This window comes from Lagenorhynchus albirostris, chromosome 10 (genome assembly GCF_949774975.1).
Source record: "Lagenorhynchus albirostris chromosome 10, mLagAlb1.1, whole genome shotgun sequence".
Lineage (NCBI taxonomy): Eukaryota > Metazoa > Chordata > Mammalia > Artiodactyla > Delphinidae > Lagenorhynchus > Lagenorhynchus albirostris.
The window spans coordinates 21,081,449-21,106,851 of NC_083104.1; the positions used below are offsets into that span (position 1 = coordinate 21,081,449).

At 43.6% G+C, this 25,403-nt stretch overlaps 1 protein-coding gene across 1 annotated transcript in view; it reads right to left on the reverse strand.

The window, feature by feature from the left end:
* Window positions 1-16,984: 16,984 nt before the first annotated feature.
* The window catches only part of LOC132527743 (cytochrome c-like), a 74,376-nt gene continuing 65,957 nt past the window's right edge, over window positions 16,985-25,403 (reverse strand). Inside the window, exon 2 of the mRNA XM_060163754.1 lies at window positions 16,985-17,755. Within this exon, the coding sequence (XP_060019737.1) occupies window positions 17,441-17,755 (315 nt within the window). The 3' untranslated portion in view covers window positions 16,985-17,440. The remainder of the gene's footprint in view (window positions 17,756-25,403) is intronic.

The window sequence follows — 25,403 nt, forward strand, 5'->3', positions numbered from 1 at the left end:
AAATGTCCTACTGGATATTTTCACCAGGACACCTACTAGGTGTTAAAGGTCACAAACAGAAGAATTATTTTTGACATTTTAAAAGCGCATACACCTGTTTGGGAAAAGCATCTTATGAACTTGTTTGGAAACAAGAACAGCTGCTCTAATCTACAGATCCTGGACTTCAGCTGCAACATTTTCAGCCTCCAGCCAACCCTGCTGCTTCAGACTGGCCCACACAATCCGAATTGGCTGTTGCCAACCCATCCTGTTACTGTTTGTCCTGAATTCGGTGGTTTTGCATACTGACAGACACTCTCGGTTTGTCTCAAGTCTGAAGTCAAGGGGAGGTTCTGTGAACAACCAAGGAACTCTGTTCAGTCTTAAATGGATAAATTATACCACCGACTAGATTGTCTCTAATTGTTGAATACATCGCACCCTTAAAAGTTGTCTGTCCATTTGTGTTTATATCAAATCTGAACTTAGGGCCAGTATATGCTTGCTCGTTGTTTGAAATTTAAATATTTATAAGATAGTGTATCCATAAAAAAATAATAAAAGACCAAACAATTTATCAGTCCTGTGAATTTATCCATTGCCATGGGTCTGTCTCATCTACTAGATTTCCGTTCCTCTTGCCTCTACGTGATTCTCCTGAAGTAGTGCACTAAACTTCTGACCAGTCTCTTCCCCTGCAGTCTCTTTCTCTTCCAGATAGATTGGGTTCACTTTGTTGGAAAACCTCATCGATGACATCGATCTCTAGAGCCCCAAATCTTCCATTGCCTGTAGGATAAAACTTAAACTTCTTTGCTTAATATTCAAAATCCTTGTCCAATCTGTCTTTCACTTGCTTTCCAAGCCTTTTTTCTGACTTCCTCCGAGTTTTTCTTCTTCCAAACCACGCTGTTTAGTGTTTCCCGAACAGACCTTGAGCCTTTCTGCTTTGGGGCTTCCTTTACCTTTTGCTGCCCATGTAGTATATCTGCCGCTCTCCCTCCCTTCTTCTTATATAAATCTCCCTTTCTTTCAAGACTCAGTATAAATCCTATTTCTTCTGGTTACTCCCCAGTGAGTGATAGGTCCAAGTCGAGATCCTTAACGGCTTAGTTCCATGGTGGAGATTGCAAACTGTCAATCCATGGGCCAAATTCAGTTTACAGATATGTTTTCTTTCATCCACATTGTGTTTTGTTTAAATAAATTTTTCAGTTAGTGCCAACAGTTAAAATTCTGATATATCACATTTAAAGAATCAGATTTCCAGCCAACTTGGAAAAATTCAAAGCAGGGCTGTGTATTCCCAGGTGGTAACTATGTGTGATTGCTCCCTTAAGCTGCCCCCATTTGGCCAAGATGTGTGTGTTTGCACAGCAGCACTGAGCTATGCCTGGTACTGGGTCTCCCCCATCACTCATGTATATCCCCCATCCAGCACCTGTGAACATCTGCCTGGACAGTTAATTCTGTAAGGCCTTATGACTACCTCTTCTTGTTATCTTGAATGTTAGATCATTAAATTAAAATATTCCTTCTATGCTACCTCCCATGAGAGCTCGTGTGTATAATGTACTAAATAAATGCCTTAAGGTGATTTTAACCTCCCACTTCTTGCGTAAAATAATGCCACCTCTTGCTTAAAAGGATTTCAGGTAGTATTTTTTTTTTCAGGTAGTATTTTTAAAAGACCTGTTCCATAAGGAAATAGAAGAGAAATTCAAATAAAGAACCAGACCAAAGAAACAGGAGCATGTAATAAAGGTGATTGTCAAGATTTCATATATAAAGGGAAAAGAAAGGTAAGATATATTTTATTTCAAGGAAAACCAAATCTGTAAGCCGAACCCAGGAAAGCCTCACTAATCAGTGTTCTGGTTACATTATTTATTTGTTGGCTGTAACTGGATTTTATTTTTAAATGACATTTTCTTTCAAATAAGGTAATCAATTCAGGGCTTTTGATAAGGTCATCATAATGGAAACTAAATCTTCTGTTTTATTTTGGTTGATTTTAAAAATAACTTCACGGGTCCACAGTTGGTTACCATTTACTGCTTTTATTTTTAGGATTTGGCCAAGAGATAGGTCACTGTTTTTCCACCAGCAGTTTTCAGGGTTTTGTGTCTTCTCCTCCTCATGAAGTTTCCCAGCATGAAATGTAGGGAGATGGCCCACTGGTGGCCAGTTCCCAAGACAGTCCCATATTTTCCAGTGTTTTATCATTGACGTGAAGGGAGGCAGTTCTTCAGTCCATTTTCTGCTTTGCATTAGTCAAACACTGCACCTTGGCACACTTCCCTTCTGTCAGGGATTCCACAGTATCTTTGTAGACTTAAGATTTTAAGAGGAAATAGCTTTAGGACTCTAAGTTGTTGTAATCATTATTGTCACCAGTGTAAGCACTGTGTAAGGGAAAATGCTGCAATGAAGGAAGGAAGCAGCTCTGAAGACTCGTAAAACACGTGAAGCTCTGGAAAAGGTTTCAGAATACATCGGCACTCTTTCCCACATAAACTATTTGACTATTAACTCCCATATCGGCACGGGTTGGGAACATGGGGTCTTCTTTTGACCCAGGAATCTCACAATCATACATGCTCGGTGACTAAAAGAGTATTTCCTGTCTCTGTGCTACATATGGTACCACCACTCCTGATACTTTTCTTTAAATTTGCTGCCTTTTTTAAAACTCAAAAATAATCTTAAAAGGTAACTTTACATGCCTACTATAAAAGGAAGACCAATAATTCTAGCCCAAAATGGAAGGTTATTGGGATATTAAATGCAATGAAAGCACACCTTTGTTATTCAGTTTTACTGAGGTCCTCCTAGCCACCAGAGGCTCTGCTTTTTCTCTGTACAACAGGGGATAGACTTGGTTTTAGGGAAGTGCTGAATATGTAATAGCACCTAACTGAGACTCTTTGAGGACTACTCAGAGGGATTGAAAGAGAAGCAAAAAGGGCTAACTTTTTACTCTGGAATGTAGTGTTATTGAGGCACCCCTGCTGGCGATCCCACGAGGTGATCTCAAGCAATAGCATAAGCCCACACTTTGGCAATCCCTGGACCGATTCGGCAATTCCTGCCTCCTCCAACGTACTTCAGAAGATGTTGGTGAAAGCTTTGATCCTTAAGTCAGAGGAGAATTGGTGTGAGCATCTAGAAAAACCTCCACTGTGAAATGTTTGCGTGAAACTTGCTTTTTTAAGAAAGATGTTACAGCAGTGCCCCAGCTCAGACTGGCTTAACTTTCCTATCTTGCTCCTTCATTTTTTCCCCCTCTGCCTCGCATGCCTCTCCTCTTCCTCGTCTCTCTCTTTCTCCTGCTTCTCCTTCCTTCTCGTTCTCACTCCTTATTTGTCATCTTCACAGGACCAGTCACCTGTGGGAGTGTGTTTTTCATCATTAAGTACAGGAGCAGACACACTTCACGTGTCTCCAGGGTATGACCTGTAATTCCCAGCGTACTCATTTCTGTGATATTCTTAGGGCTGCAGAAAAGCTCTCAGCAACAGTGCTTGCTTAGAGTATTCTTAAAATGCTTTGTCTCACTGCAGCTTTTACCCTTCATCCCCTAAGAAAGCAAACGAAAGTCTAAGGAACTTGAACTTGGGCGTTGAACTACAGGCCCATAAGAACATTTTGGTATGAGCAAATCAAATGAATATACATTTTTGAAACCTAGTTCATGATATTTCTCCCCAAAAGAATTTCAGCTTTTAAAAGAATTTGTTTTGTTTATTGAGTTTTTTTGTGTCTTTGGCGTCACTTTATGGAAGCAGTTTGCATTAAAAAATCTAGTCAGTATTTGTGGGATTTTTTGCTCAATCTTTTGGGAATTGCCCAAAAAAGCCCTAATTCCCTGGTTTCTGTAGGAGCAGTCATTTGATATACCAGTACCCCGTTCTCTGTTGAGGGCTGGTTTGTCCAGGGTCAGGGATCTGACTTCAACTGGGCCAACTGGAGCTCTTCCCTGGGATCCTTGAACTTGGGACCTTGAAGGTAGAGGTTTTCTCTATCTGGGGACTGAAATTGTAAAAGGTAAAGCTTGGGAGCTGCGGTGGCCAAGTTTTCCTCTGTATAAAAAAGGTCAGTGAACCAGAAGATTGAAGTTGAAATGCAGAGGGAAGGACTTCCCTGGTGGCACAGTTGTTAAGAATCCTCCTGCCAATGCAGGGGACACGGGTTCGAGACCTGGTCCGGGAAGATCCCACATGCCGCGGAGCAACTAAGCCCGTGCGCCACAACTACTGACCCTGCGCCTGCAAGCCATAACTACTGAGCTCATGGCCACAACTGCTGAAGCCCGTGCTCCGCAACAAGAGAAGCCACCGCAATGAGAAGCCCGTGCACTGCAAAGAGTACCCCCACTCGCCACAAGTAGGGAAAGCCCGCGCTCAGCAATAAAGACCCAATGCGACCAAAAAAAAAAAAAAAAAGAAAAGAAAAGAAATGCAGAGGGAGAGTTAGACTTCTCATGGCATTTGAGCCCCTGATTATATCCTTCTTGAGACACAGCTTCCTCCCCGTCTTTCTTACTGCTTCCCTGATATGTAAAGTCTCAGAATACACCTAAATTTCCTTTTTTGCTTCAGGTGTTTCACATTGGAGTTTATTCGTCTGTAGCCACAAAAAAAGGCCTAATAGGTGACACGTGATCGTTACACAGTCTGAGTCTCATGCAGGAACCAGCACTATTATGAGCATAAAAAATAATATAGACCAGGAAATTATGGGCCAGGAAATTAACATACAATATCTCAGACTCCAGACCCTACGACAACACTATGGGGTAAGTAATAGCCTTTCCTCGTTTCACAGACTAGGAAATTGACACTGAGAAGTTAAGAAGTATTCCCAGAGTTACCCAGCCAGTAAGGGGCAGAACTGGACGTGAACCTATGATGGTCTGACTGCAGAGTTTATTTGTTTGACCAGTTTTACCATTGTAACCTCCCAACTGATATTTCTTTGATTTTCTCTTACTTGTGTTAGTTGCCTTTTGTCAGAAAGGATCAACTAAAGACTCACTAAACTGATTAGCAACCTCTTCCAGGATTTTGGGACTTGTAAAGATGGAAGGAGCCCTACAGGTTAACTTCTCCAAACCCTTGTTTTACAGAGAAGGAACCGTGGCTCTAAGAGGCAAGGGTACATGCCCAGGGTCACATAGCTATTGTACGGCAGTCCTGTAACTTGAATTTGTCTCCTAACACCAACACATTTGTTTTTTCCTTCTAACACACCCTTTTGGTCTAGGCTTAAAAGCGACTTTCTCCACAAAGTCTCTAGATTGATGAATTGCTCTTGCTATATAGGCTTTCCTCCCACTCTCTCTTTCTCTGTTCATAGCATTTAATTCCTGTTTTAAGTGCTTGTTCAGCCGTCCATCTGCCCCATCAATCAGTAGCCTCTGTGAAGGCAGGAACCCTGTCTCTCTTGTTCATTATTGCCCCTCACATGGCATATGCTTAATATGCTTAAATGGTGACTAGAATACATGAATAAAATAGTGCAAGGATGTGCAACAATGGTCTGAAGTTTAAGGCAGTTGAGCTATATAGTGTTGGAACATATATTCCAGTTGTAATTCTTTGGTTTTTGCCATGTTGAACATTTGCCATTGTTATACAGGTAGTATTTAAACTTATAGCTTTGGGGACAGAAATGCTCACAGCAGTACCGGGAACCACGTTTCTTCCTTTCTTCTTAACTTCGATTTGCTAGAACAGGTTTCTGTCACTTGTACTTAGTAGTTCCTAGCAGGTACGTGAGCTAAGACCAGACTCAAGATGAGGAAGCAAGAGGACAGCAAGTAATTGAGACTATTGGATAAATGACTAGTGAGCTCTACCATCCTTTGGGCATTTGCATTTCAGAGACTCAAGTGAATCTCTAACTTTTGAATTGTGTAGGGGAGGTTGGAAAAGAAGGAGAAGAGAAGTTACGTGGTAGAAGGCTAGGGAGAAAAGGTGGCCTAAGAGCTGAGGCTTGAAAGATCAATAATATTTTGCTGAGGGTGACAGGAGTAAGACCAGCCTTCTCTTATTGAACTCGATAGGCTGTCTGCCTCTTGACTAAACATTGTGTAGGATCACTCCTTCAAACCTCTTGCCTAAAGCTGATTCGTTTCATCCACCTAAATTTTCATGTTACATTCAGCAATGACAAAATTTCATAAATTACGCTAGTTGTGTGAAGCTCACTATTAAAAAACCCATGCTTGTGCAGATGGATTGTAAACCACCAGCTGAATTCTCAACAGACACAAAAACATAAGGATGTTGGAGAAATGGAAATATATGTGCTGAGATGACTCTAGGAAAGAAGACAGAGGTGGCTGGAGAGGCAAATCAGGGTCAAAGGCAAGATGACTCCATGAAAGCCATGCCAGGTGTTGGGGTTTGTGAAAGTGAATCATATTCCCAACATGTTCAGAGTGAAGAGTGAGATGGGGATCAAGATAGGAGCCCTGCTGCTGATGAGGCCACATTGTGGGCTTGAAGCCGAAATGGTCTTTGTTATGATATTTTCCATCCCCATGTCTAGACTTTGGAGCCCAAACTTGGAAAGAGTTGACGGGGTAGAGTGGACACGTACCCACCAGTTGTAGAGAAGGTTCCAACTTCTCACCCCTCACCCCTCATGCCTCACCCCTGTGAAGCCCAGGAGCAGGGCAGGTAGCATTGTGCAGGCTTGCTTTAGGGATGCAGTTTAGGAAGAGGAAAGGCCGAAGAAAGCAGATGCGTGTATTAATCATTGGTCTTCTCCCATTCCTGTTAGGTAAATTACCCCTGGAGAGAGGGTCCAAAGGTTTTTCCTCCAACCTTCATCTCTTTTAGGGAAGGTTCTTTCTCCTCTACTGAGAATCATAAGGGATTAGTGAACGCTACCCCTCAAATGTGGAGGTTAGATCCCAAATTACACTTACTTCTTGAGGGTAATATATGCAGAGGGAATTAGCTAAAAATACAGTTCCCCAGAGACTCACTTCAAGGCTTGAAAATGCTAACGGAGCCACCAGGTTGGATAAAACTCACAGTCCTTTGGAGCTCTCTACTCCTCATATACCCAGTATGGCGGTCGCCATCTGATCCATGGCAAGCCTCTTATGAGATGTTCTCTTAAAACTCCACTGATAATTTGAAGCAGAATTTGCAAGATAATGTCTTTCTATACAAAATCCTCTTCCAAGGAATAGAGCCATTTGAAATGAAAAGTCAAACCAAACAATTTATCATCTCCACGCAAGCCCATCATGAGCATGCTCTGCAAAGAAATATGCGTCTTTGGCAAAACAATAGCCTTCCCTATTCACGTAGATACGATTTCCATAATGGACTGCATGATGGTGCCTTCCTGATGTAATTGCAGAAGCCTCCTTGGCTGCACTGAGAGATTTTATTTGCTACCATAAATAATAAACTTGCTTTCTGCAAAAGTAACCTCTTTGGGGAATACAGATCAGAAATGTTCCCATCATCTTGGAGTCTTTAATGGGTTTTGCAGCTGAGTGTCTTGGGGTATATTTCAACAAACCTCTGAACTAGATTTTTTGATTCTGTCCCGTGGAGAACAGTGCTGTACCACTATTAATCTGGAACATTTGCCGCATCACATCAATTTGGTGAAATTATAATTGAAACATGGTACTTGACCCTGAGGGGACCATGGAGAAAGGGATTTGCTTTGGTGGCTCCTCATGCATCATTTAAAACCTGCTGCCGCTGAATCAGAGTCTGCTTCTTAACTCTGTAAACCTTCCATTGAGAGCCACTTCAGCTGGGCTGCAGAATGCTGTGCTTCTTGCCACCTCTGTCATTTTTCTCTATTTGTCTGTATTTTTCCATAAATTGGATTACCTAGACTAATAATAGGATTGTGAAAGAGGAGCTTGTTATGGGATTCTGGTGACTATCAAACAGAAAATAATTAAACCATAGTTATGCAGCCTAATTGAGGAAAAGAGATTTGGAATTAAGGGAAATCGGTGAAATTCAGTTGTTAATTTCACGTACACAAGGTAATAAACTGGGCTAATATGGGATTACTGACTGTTGGAATCCTTCTGAGATCTACCTAAAAAGGAGAGATAAAAGGGATGTATCGGGCTTCCCTGGTGGCGCAGTGGTTGAGAGTCCGCCTGCCGATGCAGGGGACACGGGTTCGTGTCCCGGTCCGGGAAGATCCCACATGCCGCGGGGCGGCTAGGCCCGTGAGCCATGGCCGCTGAGCCTGCGCGTCGGGAGCCTGTGCTCTGCAACGGGAGAGGCCACAACAGTGAGAGGCCCGTGTACCGCAAAAAAAAAATAAAGGGATGTATCATTTTACCTATTTCTGAGTAAATAGGCTCAGTTCAGTCTTCGGGAGGGTGGTGAAGAACATCTTGTTTACATTCTCAAGTCTTTTTAATTAAAAATTGTCCGTTGAAACGAATCCAGTTAACCCTCCCTGCTATTTCCCTAGTGGAGACTGCTAGCTGTGCCCCTGTATTTATTTTTCCTTTTTTTCTAGTAGAAATAGAACTGGACATATGACCGCCCAGAATAATAACCACATTTCTCAGCCTTCTATTGCAGTTGGTTGTTACCTCCAGCCAATGAGCTGTGATGTGTGCGATTAATTTCTGGGTTGTACCCTTGCAGGCACTGGGTAGCCACATTATCTCTGTCTCTCCCTGTTGGCTGGAGGGTGTATGTGCTGGTGGGAGGCAGAGCAGCTGGCGGAGATGAGAAGATGGAAGATGCCTGAGAAGGATGCAGGTGAAACTTGGTCCTGATGACTGTAGAGCCACCTTAACCTGTCCAGGACCACCTCTGCAAACTCTTCTATGAGAAAGAAATGAACTTTTTTCTGGGTTAAGGGACTTGCTTTTAGGGCATCTTTGTTATATCATCCTAATCTGATTCCTCACTCTGGAATTTTAAACCCAAACTGTATGGGTCTGTATTGATGGCAAAATTGGGTGCTTTCAGCAGCAAATAGCAGATTTCTGGATTCACACAGGCTTAAACAGTGAAGCAGAATTTTAACTCTCAGAACAGCAAGTGCAGAGACAGGGCAAGCTTTCAGGTTGCTTGATTTAGCTGCTAAATCATATCATTCAGGGCTCAACTTCCTTCTCCCAGTCCTCTGCCATTCTTTTTTTTTTTTTTTAATTTAATTTTATTGGAGTATAGTTGATTTACAATGATCTGTTAGTTTCAGGTGTACAGCAAAGTGATTCAGTTATACATATACATATATTTTTAAAATTCTTTTTTCATATAGGTTATAACAGAATATTGAGTAGAGTTCCCTTGCTATGTAGTAGGTAGGTCCTTGTTGGTAATCTATCTTTTATATAGTACTGTGGGTATGTTCATTCCAACCTCCTGATTTATAACCTGCCCTGCCCGCACATTTCCCCTTTGGTAACCATAAGTTTGTTTTCGATATCTCTAAGTCTGTTTCTGTATCGTAAGTAAGTGCATTTATATGTTTTTTAAAAATTAGATCCCACATATGAGTGATATCATATGATATTTGTCTTAATCTGTCGGATTTACTTCACTTAATACGATAATCTCTAGGTCCATCCATGTTGCTGCAAATGGCATTATTTCATTCTTTTTTATGGCTGAGTAATATTCTACTGTATATATGTACCACATCTTCTGTATCCATTCCTCTGTTGATGGACATTTAGGTTGCTTCCATGTTCTGGCTATTGTAAGTAGTGCCTCAGTGAACATTCCAGTGCATGTATCCTTTTGGATTATGGTTTTCTCCAGATATATGCCCAGGAGTGGGATTGCTGGATCAAATGGTAGCTCTATTTTTAGTTTTTTAAGAACCCTCCATGCTATTCTCCATAGTGGCTGCACCAATTTACATTCCCACCAACTGTATAGGAGGGTTCCCTTTTCTCTACACCCTCTCCAGCATTTATTGCCAGACTTAGTATTAGCTTCATCTTCAAGCCAGTGGCAAATGTTAATATTCCAGTTCTGAGCATCACATCCAGGCTGGACAACATTCATAGGAGAAAGAGAGACTATTTTATTTGTGGCTGCTTCTTAGGAGAGCAGAAATGTTCCCAGAAGCAAAAAATTTCCCAGCAGTGTCCCATTCATATGTTAACAGCTGATATTGAGGCACATTCCTGACCCCATTCCTGTTAGTTAGAATGAAACTAACCCTGGACCAAACAGGTGCACCGCAGGGGCTTGAGTGACATCTGCATCTCTGGCTGAGTAGGGGAAGATTTGAAAGAAAAGGAACAATCTTGGATGGACTCATTGAAGACAGGGATGATGGGTAGAACACTGACCGTGCCTACTACAAAAGGAAACACTATAAAAGGATCTGAAAAAAATATGAATGAAAAGGTATGTGTTGGGGATTTGCTTCAAAATACCATGGGAGAGGAGAAATGGGTAGAGCACAGACAAAGCAAGGCTACCCATGAATAAATCATTGTTGGAGTTCATGGGGGTTCATTATACTTTTCTCTAAGCTTTTGCATCTGTTTGAAATTATCTGTGATTTAAAAACAAACCCCAAAACCTTAAAACAAATAAATAATCCAGGCGAAACAGGGGAAGAATAAGTAGCAGGAGAAATTTGATCTGTTTTCGTGTTATCAGTAATGGTAGCTAACATTTCTGGAGCATTTGCTCTTTGCTAGGAGCAATAGCTATCAGCTGAGAATGGCTTAGGCCAACAAGAGAATTTATTCACTGGTCTGACTGGCATTTTCAGAGGTAGCTTCAGGCCCAGTTAAGCGCATCTTTTGGTTGTGCTTTCTTCCTCATTGGGGCTCTCTCTGGGCCGTTGCCTAGCAGCTCCTGGCTGGCTCCCATTTCTTCAACACCCCAGAGGAAAGGGAACTCTCCTTTTAATTTTTAAAATTTCTATTTATTTTTTAAATGAAGTATAGTTGATACACAATGTTGTGTTGATTTCTGCTGTACAGCACAGTGACTCATTATTATTATTTTTATTAATTAATTTATTTATTTTTGGCTGTGTTGGGTCTTCGTTTCTGTGCGAGGGCTTTCTCTGGTTGCGGCAAGCGGGGGCCACTCTCCATCACGGTGCGCGGGCCTCTCACTGTCGTGGCCTCTCTTCTTGCGGAGCACAGGCTCCAGACGCGCAGGCTCAGTAGTTGTGGTTCACGGGCCTAGTTGCTCCGCGGCATGTGGGATCTTCCCAGACCAGGGCTCGAACCCGTGTCCCCTGCATCGGCAGGCAGATTCTCAACCACTGCGCCAACAGGGAAGCCGTATACATTCTTTTTTTAATATTCTTTTCCATTATGGTTCATCCCAGGATATTGAATATAGTTTCCTGTGCTATACAGTAGGACCTTGCTGTTTATCCATTCTATTTATAATAGTTTGCATCTGCTAACTCTAACCTCCCAATCTATCCCTCCCTCAACCCCCTCCCCCTTGGCAACCACAAGTCTGTTCTCTATGTCCATGAGTCTGCTTCTGTTTCATAGATAGGTTCATTTGTGTCATGTTTTAGATTCTACATATAAGTGATATCATATGGTATTTCTCTTTCTTACTTCACTTAGTGTGATAATCTCTAGTTGCATCCATGTTGATGCAAATGGCATTATTTTGTTCTTTTTTATGGCTGAGTAGTATTCCATTGTATATATGTACCACATCTTCTTTATCCATTCATCTGTTGATGGACGTTAGGTTGTTTCCATGTCTTGGCTATTGTGAAGGGAAGTCTCCGTTTTATTAGTTGCAGCAGGAAGTCCCACACTGAGATCCCATTGATCCAGCATGGATTCTGTACCTGGATCTAAACCAGTGATGGACAGGAGAATGTGATGCTCAGAGGGACCAGTCACATTCTACCCCTGGAGCTGAGAGTAGTCTCCCTCCCTCTCAAACACCAGGGACTTAGAGAGGCTGATTCTTCTAAAGAGGGTCCAGGGAGTGTGCCAAGGGAAAACGACGTGGATATTGGACAGAGAGAAGTGACAGATGACCATTGTGCTTATATGATCTCATTTAGGCCTCATAAAAACTCTGGGCACATACTGTTTTTACCCCATTTTACAGGTGGAAAAACGGAGACTTAAGAGCTTAAGTGAGTTGCCCATGAGCATGTAGGTGATGATGGTAGAACTAGGATTCAAACACAGGAAGCTATTGGTGCCCTGGGCCTACCCTGGAAGTTGTCTGCAGACAGTTCTACACACTGACAAGGTTCTTTGTGTTGTTCACCTGAGCCCATTCATTCTCTAGCCACAGGAGTGGGGTCCTTCTAACTATGGGACAGGCCACACATGCAGGAGGGTGAGTGAACATATCCAGGCATGACCCTCAACCAGCGAGAGATGGGAACTGTGGAATAAAACTGTTGGTTCCCTGCCCCTCCTGAGGGCATGCTGACCTTATCTCTTAGAGGGTTCCCAGGGAGATTGAGCCCCGCTTCTTCAGGGCCATAACCTACTCAAAAATGTACTGTGTACTGGCTTCCTTCCTTTCCCTGCCTTGCATCCTTATTCCCCTACCTGTGCTTCCTAAGAGCATTTCCCCCAAAACTACTTGTCCCCAAATCCTTGCCTCATGGCCTGCTTTTGAGGAAACCCAACCTAGAGACATCAGCCGCCAGCAAAATACTGTAATGATTAAGTGGGATAATATCATTAAAACCCTCAGAGCAGTGCCTGTCTCTTGGAAAGTGCAAAATGAATGGAACAGTCGTTTTGACTGTTTTCCCTCAAAGTCGCCCATGCAACCATGTAATTTATCATCCAATTTGGACATTTTTGAGAATGAAAGGGGGCGCTATGGTAATTGCTCAGGGAATACAGGTGAAAACTAGGACTGTCTGTAGGAAACCAGGGTGTATTATCACCCAACAGTCATGACTTTAGTAGAAAGGGAATTCTCCATACAAAAGAAATTCTACCCCAACACTATAAACACCCGTAACTGTTTCATAATTTCATATTTTTATGTATTATCCTTTCTTAAGTGGAGGCTCACCTTATCGTAGCCATTTAGGGCCTAGACAGGATAATATTAAACTTCTCATTTGTAAGTTAGCAGTGCAGTTGTCACTTACAAAGAACTGACAAGGCATATCACACACAGAAGTGCTTTAGGTCTAAACATAGTGAAAAGGACTGTTCAAACTTCTCCTGGTAGAATAGAGAATTGAATTTTGAGAGAGTAAAAACTTCAGATGTAGAAAGCTAATACCCAAGTGGTATGCATTTGAAAGCATATTAAGATCACTGTCTAAATAGTGTTGACTGAGAGTGGCCACTTCTCACAGTGAAAGTAGAGAATCAAAGCTCCAGTGAAGGCTGGAAGAAGCCTTATAGCGTCTCATCTGGTGGATCCCAAGTGCAGCTGCCTCTCGAGATCATCTGGAGGAGCTTTTGTAAATAAACAGAAAATTGGTCCTTATCCAGGGAGGCCACACCTGGCCTAGAGCAGGGGTCAGCAAACCATGGCCCCCAGGGAAGCTGGCCAAATCCAGCCACATTCATTTGTGTACATTTCATCCTGGGCTGCTTTGATGACACAGTGGGAGACTTGAGCATGGCAGTTGCAACAGACATCATACAAGCTACAAAGTCTAAACTATTTCCTATCTGGCCCTTTATAGAAAAATTCTGCTGACTGCTGGCCTAGAGGAATCGGTATTTTAAAAAGCTTCCCGGGGCTTCCCTGGTGGCGCAGTGGTTGAGAGTCCGCCTGCCGATGCAGGGGACACGGGTTCGTGCCCCGGTCCGGGAGGATCCCACATGCCGTGGAGCGGCTGGTCCCGTGAGCCATGGCCGCTGAGCCTGCGCGTCCGGAGCCTGTGCCCCTCAACGGGAGAGGCCACAGCAGTGAGAGGCCCGCGTACCGCAAAAAAAAAAAAAGCTTCCCCGTAGATTCTGGTGCACAGCCAGGTTTGGGAAGTACTGATGACAATTTGCGCCTTGCATTTATAAAAACACTAAGCTGAGAGGCCCAGAGAGGTGAAGTGACTTGCCCAAGGTTGCAAAGCCAAGACAAGTCTGAGAAACTTCTCCCTTTTAACCCCTGTCTTCCTCCCGCCGCACTCTCCCTCCCTAATGATGTTCCTAGCTTCTGTTAGAAACCAGCCTCTTCACTGGACCACTGTGGGGCTCAGCTGGCAGCAGTCAGCTCCCTGGCCAACAACATTTGATGATGAATAATACAGTGACTTGGCTTGGCGTCCATCACCCTAACTTTCCTGCATGCCAGAACGCCTTCGCTTTGTCATGGGCACCATCTGGATAGAAAACCATGTGGAATTTCCAGCAAATGGCATTTGATAGACATGTGCCACAGAAATCTCTTAAGTGAAAAGCTTGTCAAGAGTGAGAGGGGGATGGGCTTCCCTGGGGACGCAGTGGTTGAGAGTCCGCCTGCCGATGCAGGGGACGCGGGTTCGTGCCCCGGTCCGGGAAGATCCCACATGCCGCGGAGCGGCTGGGCCCGTGAGCCATGGCCGCTGAGCCTGCGCGTCCGGAGCCTGTGCTCCGCAACGGGAGAGGCCACAGCATTGAGAGGCCTGCGTACCGCAAAAAACAAACAAAAAAAAGAGCGAGAGGGGGTTACACATCCCAAAAAAGAATCATTCATTCATTGGTTCACTGATTCAGCAAACTTTGATTGAGTGTTTTACTATAAGCCAAGCACAATGCCAGGCTCAGGGAGTTTAGTCTCTGTCTTTATGGATCCTATGGTTTGATGAAGGAGGCAAACAAACAATACGTAATAGATAACTAGTAAAAAATAGATAAGTAGATAGGCAATTGCAATTGCCATGTGCGACACAGACAAGACACAATATGACAGAAACACAAGAGGCAACAATTACAAAATGCCTGTTATGCTCCAGGCACTTTTTTTACATGCTTTGTATGTACTGACATTTAATGTTCCCAATAGTCCTGTGATGGTAGCTACGATAATAACCCCCATTTTACAGATGGGGAAACAGGTTGGTTAATTGGCTTGCCCGAGGTCATATGGCTAAGAAATGGTGAGGCTGGGATGTAAATCTACACAGTCTAGCTTAAGAGTTATAAACCATCGTGTTTTATGCCCCTCAAAATGGACGCAGACCTAAGAAAGAGCCGCGGAAGCTGATCTGGTGTCTTTTGCGATGCCTGGAGCACACATAACGAGTACAGAATGAATGTATGAATGAATGAATGAATGAATGAATGTGTACGTAGTACAGCTATGTACATATATCTTTAAGAATTCTATCTGGCATAAAATGAACTGTTGTGAGTCCTGCATTACCCGTCCTCATTTTTTTTCCTTTCTGAGTGTTTGAGCTATTACCACCTATTTCAGCCAAAACATTGCTGCACTCTCATGTGAAAGGTGAAATGCGATAATTAGACAGAGCTCATTAAATCAGTTCAATGATCCTGAAGTAGGAACCAGAGAACCATGATTTACTAAAATGTTTCGAGTATTAGTATGCAGCGAGAATAATAAGGCAGACTCTTACAAGACTGCTCTAAGAAAAAAGCCCATCGATCATAAACACAGAAGCACCAAAGACGTATTTATTGCCTTTTCTTAGCATAGAAAGCACTGTGCGAAAGTGCACGTGTTCAGAAAGAATTCAGCTGATTCACATTCTCAGGGGGTGTGTGTGCACTAAAGGTTTGTAAGAATCAGATTCTTCTGAGGCTCCTTGAGGGATTCAGCAAGCAGGCGCCCTTCAAACCAGTTTAAAGTGACATCTTTGTGAACCTGACGCTGTGGGTCTTTGAAACAAGTTAGAGTGCCTTTTGCCACCTGGTAGAAGAGCCACGCTCTCTGCTGTCCCCAGTCAAACAAGAAGAGAATCCACCAGGTGCACGGTCTGACTGCAGGGGTGCTTTTCCAGACCATGTTTCAATCTTAACAGCACTTTGATCCTCTTGGGAATTAATACCCTGAAAGTGTCCAAGCATTTGTTCAGCTCTTGGGATATTTAACCCATGTGAAATGAAAGGGGGGAATGTTTGGTGACTGTATAATTTTTGAAGTCCTTAAACCTTTAACATGGTTAGCTCAGATGTCCACCTTCCTTGTTCAGTCCTTGTACATGGAGGAAATAGCCCTTGCCTACTCTTTGGCTAACTCCTACTTGAAAGCCCAGTTGAACCTAGTCTGAAATGATTCAGCACGAGTTTTTTGAGAAGACAGCATTTAGTGAAAGTTACAACTTTAGGAGTTCTGGACGTGCCACACAAAATATGCTGCTTTGTTGGTATATTGATTATTTTGAGATATAGACACTTTAAAAATGTATATATATATTTTATTGAAGTATAGTTAATTTACAATGTTGTATTAGTTTCAGGTGTGTAGCACTGTGATTCAGTTTTATTTATTTATATATATACATATATATATATATATATATATTTCTTTTTTTTTCAGATTCTTTTCCCTTATGGGTTATTACAAAATATTGAGTATAGTTCCTTGTGCTTTACCGTAGATTCTTGTTGGTTATCTGTTGGTTTTTTTTAAAATTCTATTTATTTTTATTTTTGGTTGCATTGGGTCTTCGTTGCTGCACACAGGCTTTCTCTAGTTGCGGTGAGCGGGGGCTACTCTTCGTTGGGTGCGCAGGCTTCTCCTTGCTGTGGCCTCTCTTGTGGAGCATGGGCTCTAGGCACACGGGCTCAGCAGTTGTGGCTCTCAGAGTCACAGGCTTAGTTGCTCTGCGGCACATGGGATCCTCCTGGACCAGGCCTCGAACCCCTGTCCCCTGCATTGGCAGGCGGATTCTTAATCACTGCGCCACCAGGGAAGCCCTGGTTATCTGTCTTATATATTGCAGTATGTATCCCAAACTCGTAATTTATCCCTCCCTCACCCTTTTCCCCTTTGGTAACCATAAGTTTATTTTCTTAAATAATTTATTTTATTTTATTATTATTATTTTTTTAGATGGAGAATTTTAATTAAATTGGCATAGTTAAGACCAAAAAAGGTAAAGTGGACATTGTCAGTGTATCTTCAGCCCTTGCCTTAACAGGTGATTGAACACAACTTTAAACACAGGTGAATCTTGCTGGTCTATGAGACAGTAAAGGGAGCTTCTCAATATTTAAGTGTATTAATATAACCAGTTATAGAAATCTAAATATAAAACCAATCTCCGATAGGGTTTGAGAAGGCATTCACCATATCCCTGAAAAGTGTAACATTCCTTATTCAAGTTTAATCACCTCTTTAGAAGGGGAAAATAGTGATAGTACTTGCTGAACCAGAATTACTATCAAAATTCAAAAAGCTGACCATATTCATTTAGCCACGAGCCAATCTTATTTAAATCAGGACAGAAATATTACATCAGCCATTCATGATCTGAATTCCAGTGTATGAGATCCATTTAAATACGGTACACATAAAAAGTCATGAGACACTTGTTCCATAATAAATAAGGCAGTGGCCAACTATTACTCATTAGTAGCTTTTTCGAGATAAGCTATCAAGTCTGCCCTTTCTCCCTTCTTCTTAATGCCAGCGAAGATCATTTTTGTTCCAGGGATGTACTTCTTGGGATTCTCCAAATACTCCATCAGTGTCTCCTCTCCCCAGGTGATGCCTTTGTTCTTGTTGGCATCTGTGTAAGAGAATCCGACAGCCTGACCTGTCTTCCGCCCAAACAGGCCATGGAGATTTGGCCCAGTCTTGTGCTTGCCTCCCTTTTCCACAGTATGGCACTGGGCACACTTCTGAACAAAAATCTTCTTTCCCTTCTCAACATCACCCTTTTTTTTTTTTTTTTTTTTGTGGTATGTGGGCCTCTCACTGCCGTGGCCTCTCCAGTCGCGGAGCACAGGCCCCGGACGCGCAGGCCCAGCGGCCATGGCTCATGGGCCCAGCCGCACCGCGGCATGTGGGATCCTCCCGGACCGGGGCATGAACCTGTGTCCCCTGCATCGGCAGGCGGACTCTCAACCACTGCGCCACCAGGGAAGCCCACCATCACCCATTTTTAAATCATTCTTTCTCCGTGTACGACCAAGACGTTCCCGCTCGCAAGCTGAACGTCCCTCTCTCTAATCTATTTATTTTTGACTGCGTTGGGTCTTCGTAGCTGTGTGCGCGGGCTTTCTCTAGTTGCGGTGAGCGGGGGCTACTCTTCATTGCGGTGGCTTCTCTTGTTGTGGAGCACGGGCTCTAGGCGCACGGGCTTCAGTAGTTGTGGCTCGTGGGCTCCAGCAGTTGTGGCTCGCGGGCTCTAGAGCTCAGGCTCAGTAGTTGTGGCGCACGGGCTTAGTTGCTCCGTGGCATGTGGGATCTTCCCGGACCAGGGCTCAAACCCGTGTTCCCTGCATTGGCAGGCGGATTATTAACCCCTGCGCTACCAGGGAAGCCCCCATAAGTTTATTTTCTATGTCTGTGGGTCTATTTCTGATTTGTAAATAAGTTCATTTGTATCTTTTTTTTTTTTTTTAGATTCCACATATAACTGATATCATATGATATTGTTTTTCTCTGCCTGGCTTATTTCACTTAATATGGTAGTCTCTGAACTGCCCTTATCTGCCTAGAAACACATCCTTCAGAAGGAGCTCAATTGTCATAAATCCCCTCCCTGGGAAACTCCAGGGAAGATTGATTCATCACAGGAGAGAAAACTACAGGTCAACACCACACCCAGTCAAAAACCTTGTCACAAACTATCATACCTCTCATCTGTTCTTTTACGGCGCCATTCATCTTTTTTTAAAATCATTTACTCTCCCCTAAGAGGCCTACATGCCCCCTTCCCTTTCCCTGTAAAGATGGTATTTAATCCTGAATTCTGAAGCCACCTCTTTGAGTACTTATTTATTTTTCCCTGGGTATCTTCCATATATCCATGAGCCAAATGTTTATAACCTTCTGCTTGTTTTTCTCTTATTAATCCTTTATTACAGGTGTCTCAGCGAAAAACTTGGAAGAGTAGAGGGAAAAACATTTTTTCTCCTAGACACTAACTTTCCTATATTTCCTATACTTCCATAATGCAATTTACATAGTGCTTGTTTAATGTCCGTAAGTATAGACTGTATTTACTAGTTCACCATTATGTTACCAAGTCCAGGCTCGTACTGCTTGCCACACAGCAGGCCAAAAAATTGAGAGACGAATTGTTGGGGCAAGGAATAGCAACTTTATTCAGAAAGCCAGCAGATGGAGAAGATAATGAATAGTTTCCCAAAGAACTGTCTTACCCAAGTTAGAATTCAGGCTTCTTTTATACTAAAAGGGAAGGTTGTGTGGTTGGTTGCTGCAAACTTCTTGGTATCGGAATCCTTTGTTCTTGCAGCTGCCCAGAGGTCAGGTCACAATGTTTCAGTATACCTGCAACAGATCTTTTTTTTTTTCGCGGTACGCGGGCCTCTCACTGTTGTGGCCTCTCCAGTTGCGGAGCACAGGCTCCGGAAGCGCAGGCTCAGCGGCCATGGCTTACCGGCCCAGCCGCTCTGCGGCATGCGGGATCCTCCCAGACCTGGGCACGAACCCGTGTCCCCTGCATCGGCAGGCGGACTCTCAACCACTGCGTCACCAGGGAAGCCCTACCTGCAACAAATCTTATTCTCTGTTCTGCAACTTTTTATCTCTATCAGAATGGAAAAGTGTCATACCTTTAAAGGTCAGAGCCTTGAGAATGGGCTACCCTGTATATTTCAAGCAACATTCTTAACTTGTAGCAAAAGCACTAGAATACAAAGGTTAAAGTGAAAGAAATAGATGTAATATGGAGTCAGATTTGTTCTTCCCTATTACAATTACATACCCAGCGCGTGTGTGGCCCATTGTAGAAGTCTAATAGGTAGCTTACAGTGGAGGAATATGTCCTGGAAACTAATGAGTTCTATTTCATACCATCTGTGGGAGCTTTCTGAAGCTCTATGGTGTAATTCTTATTACTGGTTTAATATTTCCTCATGGGGCTTCCCTGGTGGCGCAGTGGTTGAGAGTCCACCTGTCGATGCAGGGGACACAGGTTCGTGCCCTGGTCCGGGAAGATCCTACATGCTGCGGAGCGGCTGGGCCTGTGAGCCATGGCCGCTGAGCCTGCGCGTCTGGAGCCTGTGCTCCGCAAGTGGAGAGGCCACAACAGTGAGAGACCCGCGTACCGCAAAAAAAAAAAAAAAAATCCTCATGAACTCTCTTAGTTTGAGTTCCTCCAAAACAGAACCTAAAGCAGGATCTTGGATGCAGGAGGATAATTTGTGAGATTTCCAGGAAGCAGGAGGGAGGAGTGGGGGCAGCTGTGAGAGCAGAAAGGAGAAAAAGCCAAGAAAGACATCTCTGTGGGCAACTGGTGCTCATTTCTGCAAGGGCCCTGACTGAGGCCCAGAGACCGGGGCATTTGTCCACAGCTCCCTCGTTGTGGAGGGTTGCCACAGGGTTCTTACCTTCCCTACCTCTGCAGAAGCAGAGAAGGACAGTGGAAGCGTTAATGGGAGCCGTCAGATTTGCCAAAAACCCACCTTGGCTGAGACTGAAATCATGAAAATGTCCGGCTACTTGACCAGAAAATGTTTTCTCTTTCATTTCTTATTGTTGAAGTATAGTTTACAATAATTTACAACTTACAAGGATTTACACCACATCATCTTTAATCTGTCGATGGACATTTAGGTTGCTTCCATGTCTTGGTCCTCATAAATAGTGCTGCAGTGAACGTCAGGGTGCGTGTATCTTTTCGAATTATGATTTTTGCTCCACATATAGGCCCATGAATGGGATTGCGGATAATGCTTTCGTTTTTTTTTGGTTTTTTTTTTTTTGCGGTACGCGGGTCTCTCACTGTTGTGGCCCCTCTCCCGTTGCGGAGCACAGTCTCCGGACGCGCAGGCTCAGCGGCCATGATGCTTTCGTTTTGTAGGGAGCTTCCATAGTGTACTCCACTGTGGCCGTTACCAACATACATTTCCAAAAGCAGCTTAGGACGGTTGCCTTCTTTCCATGCCCTCTCCTGCATATTTTGTATGTAGATTTTGATGATAGCCATTTAGACTGGTGTGAGGTGATTCCTTGTTCTAGTTTTGATTTGCGGTTTTCTAATAATTAGCCATGTGGAGCATCTTTTCATGTGCATTAAAAAAAATCAAAAACAAAACAGTGTGCATTAAATTTACCTCTTGAAATTGGTTTCTTAAAAGTCCGCCCTGATTTGAATTCTTTTTCGATCAGGTACCCCAGGACATTTCTTGAGGGCAGGTGTCCTTTAGAGCAGGGGTCCCCAACCCGCGGGCCTCGACTTGTTAGGAACCAGGCCTCACAGCAGGAGGTGAACACGGGAGAGCTAGCGCAGCTTCATCTGCGACTCCCCAGCGCTCCCCGTCACCCCCATTGCCACCTGAACCTTTGCTCGCACTACCGACTAAACGATCCCCCCCATCTCTCCTATTGCCGCTGGAACCATCCACCCCATCGCTTGCATTACTTCCGGGACCATCCCCGCCCCTGTCCATAAAATTGTCTTCCATGAAACCAGTCCCTGGTGCCGAAAAGGCTGGGGATCCCTGCTTTAGAGCCCCGCAGGCCTTGTTATGAAGTGTCCCTTAGGGGGATACCTAGGACCGGTTTTAAAGTTGTTGTTACGGGAAATGGCCACAAGGTGGCAGCATTTTTTCATGCCCCACTCGGGTTACCGGCAACCAGAGCCTTAAAGTCCTGTTACTGGGTCGTAGATTCGAGTGGACTGTGGCAGAAGAAACACCCCAGAGCTCGTGTTTCCTTACTTCTTCCTCCTTACCCTTCGCTCCCCGCTCCCCCCACGACAATTCCCAAGCCCTGCCAAAAACGCTATACTGAGCTTGCTGTCGTGCGGAGGTGGGGAGACTCCGAGGAAGGAGGCTGCCCCTGGGAACCCCACCACCAGGAGACTTGGAGACCAGGTGATTTTTCAAAGCTCATGCAGCGTGAGGGTCCACCGACCTTTGGGTGCACTAGGCTTGGTTGAGCTGTAGGAGGCCCCGCCTGCATCTGGAGGTTGTCGTCCGCCTGTCAGGTCCAAGAGAGGCTCATTTGCTGGCACCTGCTTCCCAGTTCCCTCACCTCCACCACGTCTAGACTTGGGACCCAAGGCTGCTCTGGCTCCAGGGATGTGACACCAGCCCAGGTCACCGAGCCCTGAAGGGAATATCGTTGGCATTTCTTCTCTTTCCTTTTCTTTTGAAATTTAATTTTTATTTTATATTGGAATATAGTTGATTTACAGTGTTGTGTTTGTTTTGGGTGTACTGCAACCTGATTCAGTTATACAGATACGTATATCTATTGTTTTTAGGATTCTTTTCCCATATAAGGTATTACAGAGTGTTGAGTAGGTTTCCCTGTGCTCGACAGTAGGTCCTTTGATTATCACTTACATATATATTACTGTGGATATGTTAATCCCACCCTCCTAATTTATCCCTCCCCATCCCCATCTTACCCCTTTGGTAGCCATAAGTTCATTTTCTAAGTCTTTGAGTCTTTTTCTGTCTTGCTAGGGAGTGCATGTGTGTCATCTTTTTAGGTTCCTCATTTAAGTGCTATCGTATTTTTTTTTGGTCTGTCTGACTTCACTTCATATGATAAACTCTAGTTCCATCCATTTTTCTGCAAATGGCCGTCTTTTCTAAACTGATTTTCTAATCTAGGTAGAAATGGGAAGCTGTCCTCTGGAAGTGTATTAAAAAAATTTTTTTTTAATGTAAAGAGAAAACATCAGTGCAAATTGGGTGCCGACTTTAATGTTTTTTGGAAACAAAAAATTGGCCCTGGGTATGAACCCCTCTGCCTTTGCCATGTTTTCATTTTACTGGAGTGTAGCACTGATCCTCGTGCAGTGAAGAAGCAAATGCCCCTGTGACCCACCCTGAGTTCCCTCCCTTACTTGCCAAATCCTGGTAGAAAGATTCCTGTTTTTTATGTAGATTCATATTTTCTTTTCTCTGTCTTTCTGTTCAAGATCACTTATTTCTCTTTTTCTTATTATGTAAGCAATGCATTTTTATTCTGGAAATTTTAGAAAATACAAGAAAGATCAAAGAAAGAAATAATAGTCATTTATATTTTCCTTACTTAGATACAGCCAAGCTCACCTTTTTGTATATTTTCTTTTGGCACTTGATCCAGGTATTATGAAAATGACAGCGTTCTGTTCATAGCATATTTAAAACTCTCACTTATTTTGGACATTTTTCTATATTGACAAATATGGATAAACAGTTTCTGCCCTCCGTACCTCCCACCTCCCTCCATCCTTCTTCGGTTTCTTTCTGCGTTCCTTTCTTTTGTAAAAATAATTCTATCTTTTGTCTGGTTGGAAAAGCAGTCATGTAAAAAAAATACACACACACACAGATATACATATACATGTATACACATGTGTGTGTTTATTAGACCACTCAGAAAGAACTTCTACCATCTAGAGCGGGAGTCAGCTAACTTTTTTCTAAAGGACCAGGTAGTCTGTGTTGTAACAACTCAACTGTGCATTATGGTGCAAAAGCAGTCCTAGAGAAAGTGTAAAAGAATAAGCATGACTGTGTTCCAATAAATCTTTATTTACAAAAAACAGCAGACAATCCTGAAACTGTAGTTTGCTTGGCCCAGTCTAGGGCAAAGCACTAATTATTTAACTTCCAGAAACACATACCTATTTTTTTCCCACAAAAATGGAATCATACTACATAAGCTGTCTTTGGATGTATTTAAATATTTATTAGTGTCTGTTACGTGCCAGCTCATATATAGTGGTGTGTACAATGTTGCACAAGACTGACAGGCTGTCTGCTCCCGTGGTGTGTACTGCCAGGGACACAGTGAAAATCATAAGCGCTCTGAAAGTCATGGGGGGATGTGATAGACAAAAGTCAGCGTTCTAGTGTATCATAACTTTTGCAACCAATCCCCTATTCAGGGGCATTTAATTTCCTTAATTGTTTCTATTGTAGACTTTCCTGTCGTAAACATTTTAGGCTTAAGTCTTTATGAAAAACCGTCATTTTTTACTTGGGCTCAAATTCCTTAAAGTGGAATCCCTGAGTCAAAAGGAATACAAATTTTTTTGGTCTTTTGCTAAGCATTCCCAAAGTACTTTCTAGAAAACTTATACCAACTTACACTTTCACCTGACCTTTTTTTTTTCACCCCTTGCTTCCTTTGTGCAGCCAGACTGAGTTTCATGAATTGAGAAAGTAAAATGAAAGTGGCATAAATCTAAGCTGGGAAATAGAAAGAAGGAGATAGGGAATCATTGGTGGGAGAGGAGCCAGTTTCAGATGTTTTGTCTTCAGGGGTTTCCTGTGATCTGCTCCCCATGTAATGGTTAGGAATAAATCTCAGACGTTCTGTAGTGCGAGCTGACACCAGTTATTTACCGCCTCCACCACGTGCCAGAAGCTCTGGTAAGCCCTTCACGTGCGTGATCTGAATTAAGCCTCAGAACGGCCTGATGATGGTGGAGCCGGACCACGACCGGGTCTCTTTGAACTAGAGTAGAAATGTCAAGCTGGGAGCCCCGCGGTCTGATTTCTTTGGCTCACACAGTGTGGCCCAGGACAGCATTTAAACATTTATCGACATACTTCCAAACATTTTAAAACTGGAAAATGTCACAGAAAATCTATCTTTAAAACTTTGGAAAAATGGCAAGACCTGGGCACACTGGGGTCATACTCCCACTTGCTGACAGTGGGTGGGTCGTGGGGGGCTTCTTCTACACAAGGGACGTGTGTTCTGATGATGATACTATTGAGCTAAGACGAGCGGCCGCTAAGAAATTCCTCCTGCAAACCGATAGTAACTCTGTGCTTGGGACACGGCGGGGAGCTGTGGGGAGAATGCATGATGCCCCTCCTTCTCCAAGCCACTTCCTTACTTATTTACTTGCCCGAGTTTGTGGCCTGGATGTTAACTATGGGACAAGACAGGACTGAGCAGAAGGAGGGCAGATGTGGGTCCAGCCATCAGCATGACCCAGCCTAGGCTCTAGAGGAGGGGACGCTGCAGAGGCTCACTTAGGTGAGGGTGTCCCAAGCTGTTGGGGGGACAGCCTGTAAAATGAGTCTTGGTTTCTGGGTGTCTGCCCTCCTCCTCTTACATCCATCTTTCTCATTTCCTGTGTTATTCACCACCTAAATTCTTTTCTAGTACACGTCACCACACGCTTCCTGGCCACGTGGGTCTCCCTACTCCATCTCGCCTTAGGAAGTAGTGGACTTGGCCATTTTCAGACTGTTGTCTTCTTTTCTTAGTACGTCTCTGCCAAATGCTTGCCCCACAGCCTGGCCGTGTGCCCATCTGTTGCCCGCTTGGCGCGTGTGCACCCATTGGTTTTCTGCTAGGAGTGGCTGTGGCATTTGTTCACCTCCTAACTCTCTGTGGCTGGAGGGCACACGGGGGCTCTGTCAGACCTAGTGGCTT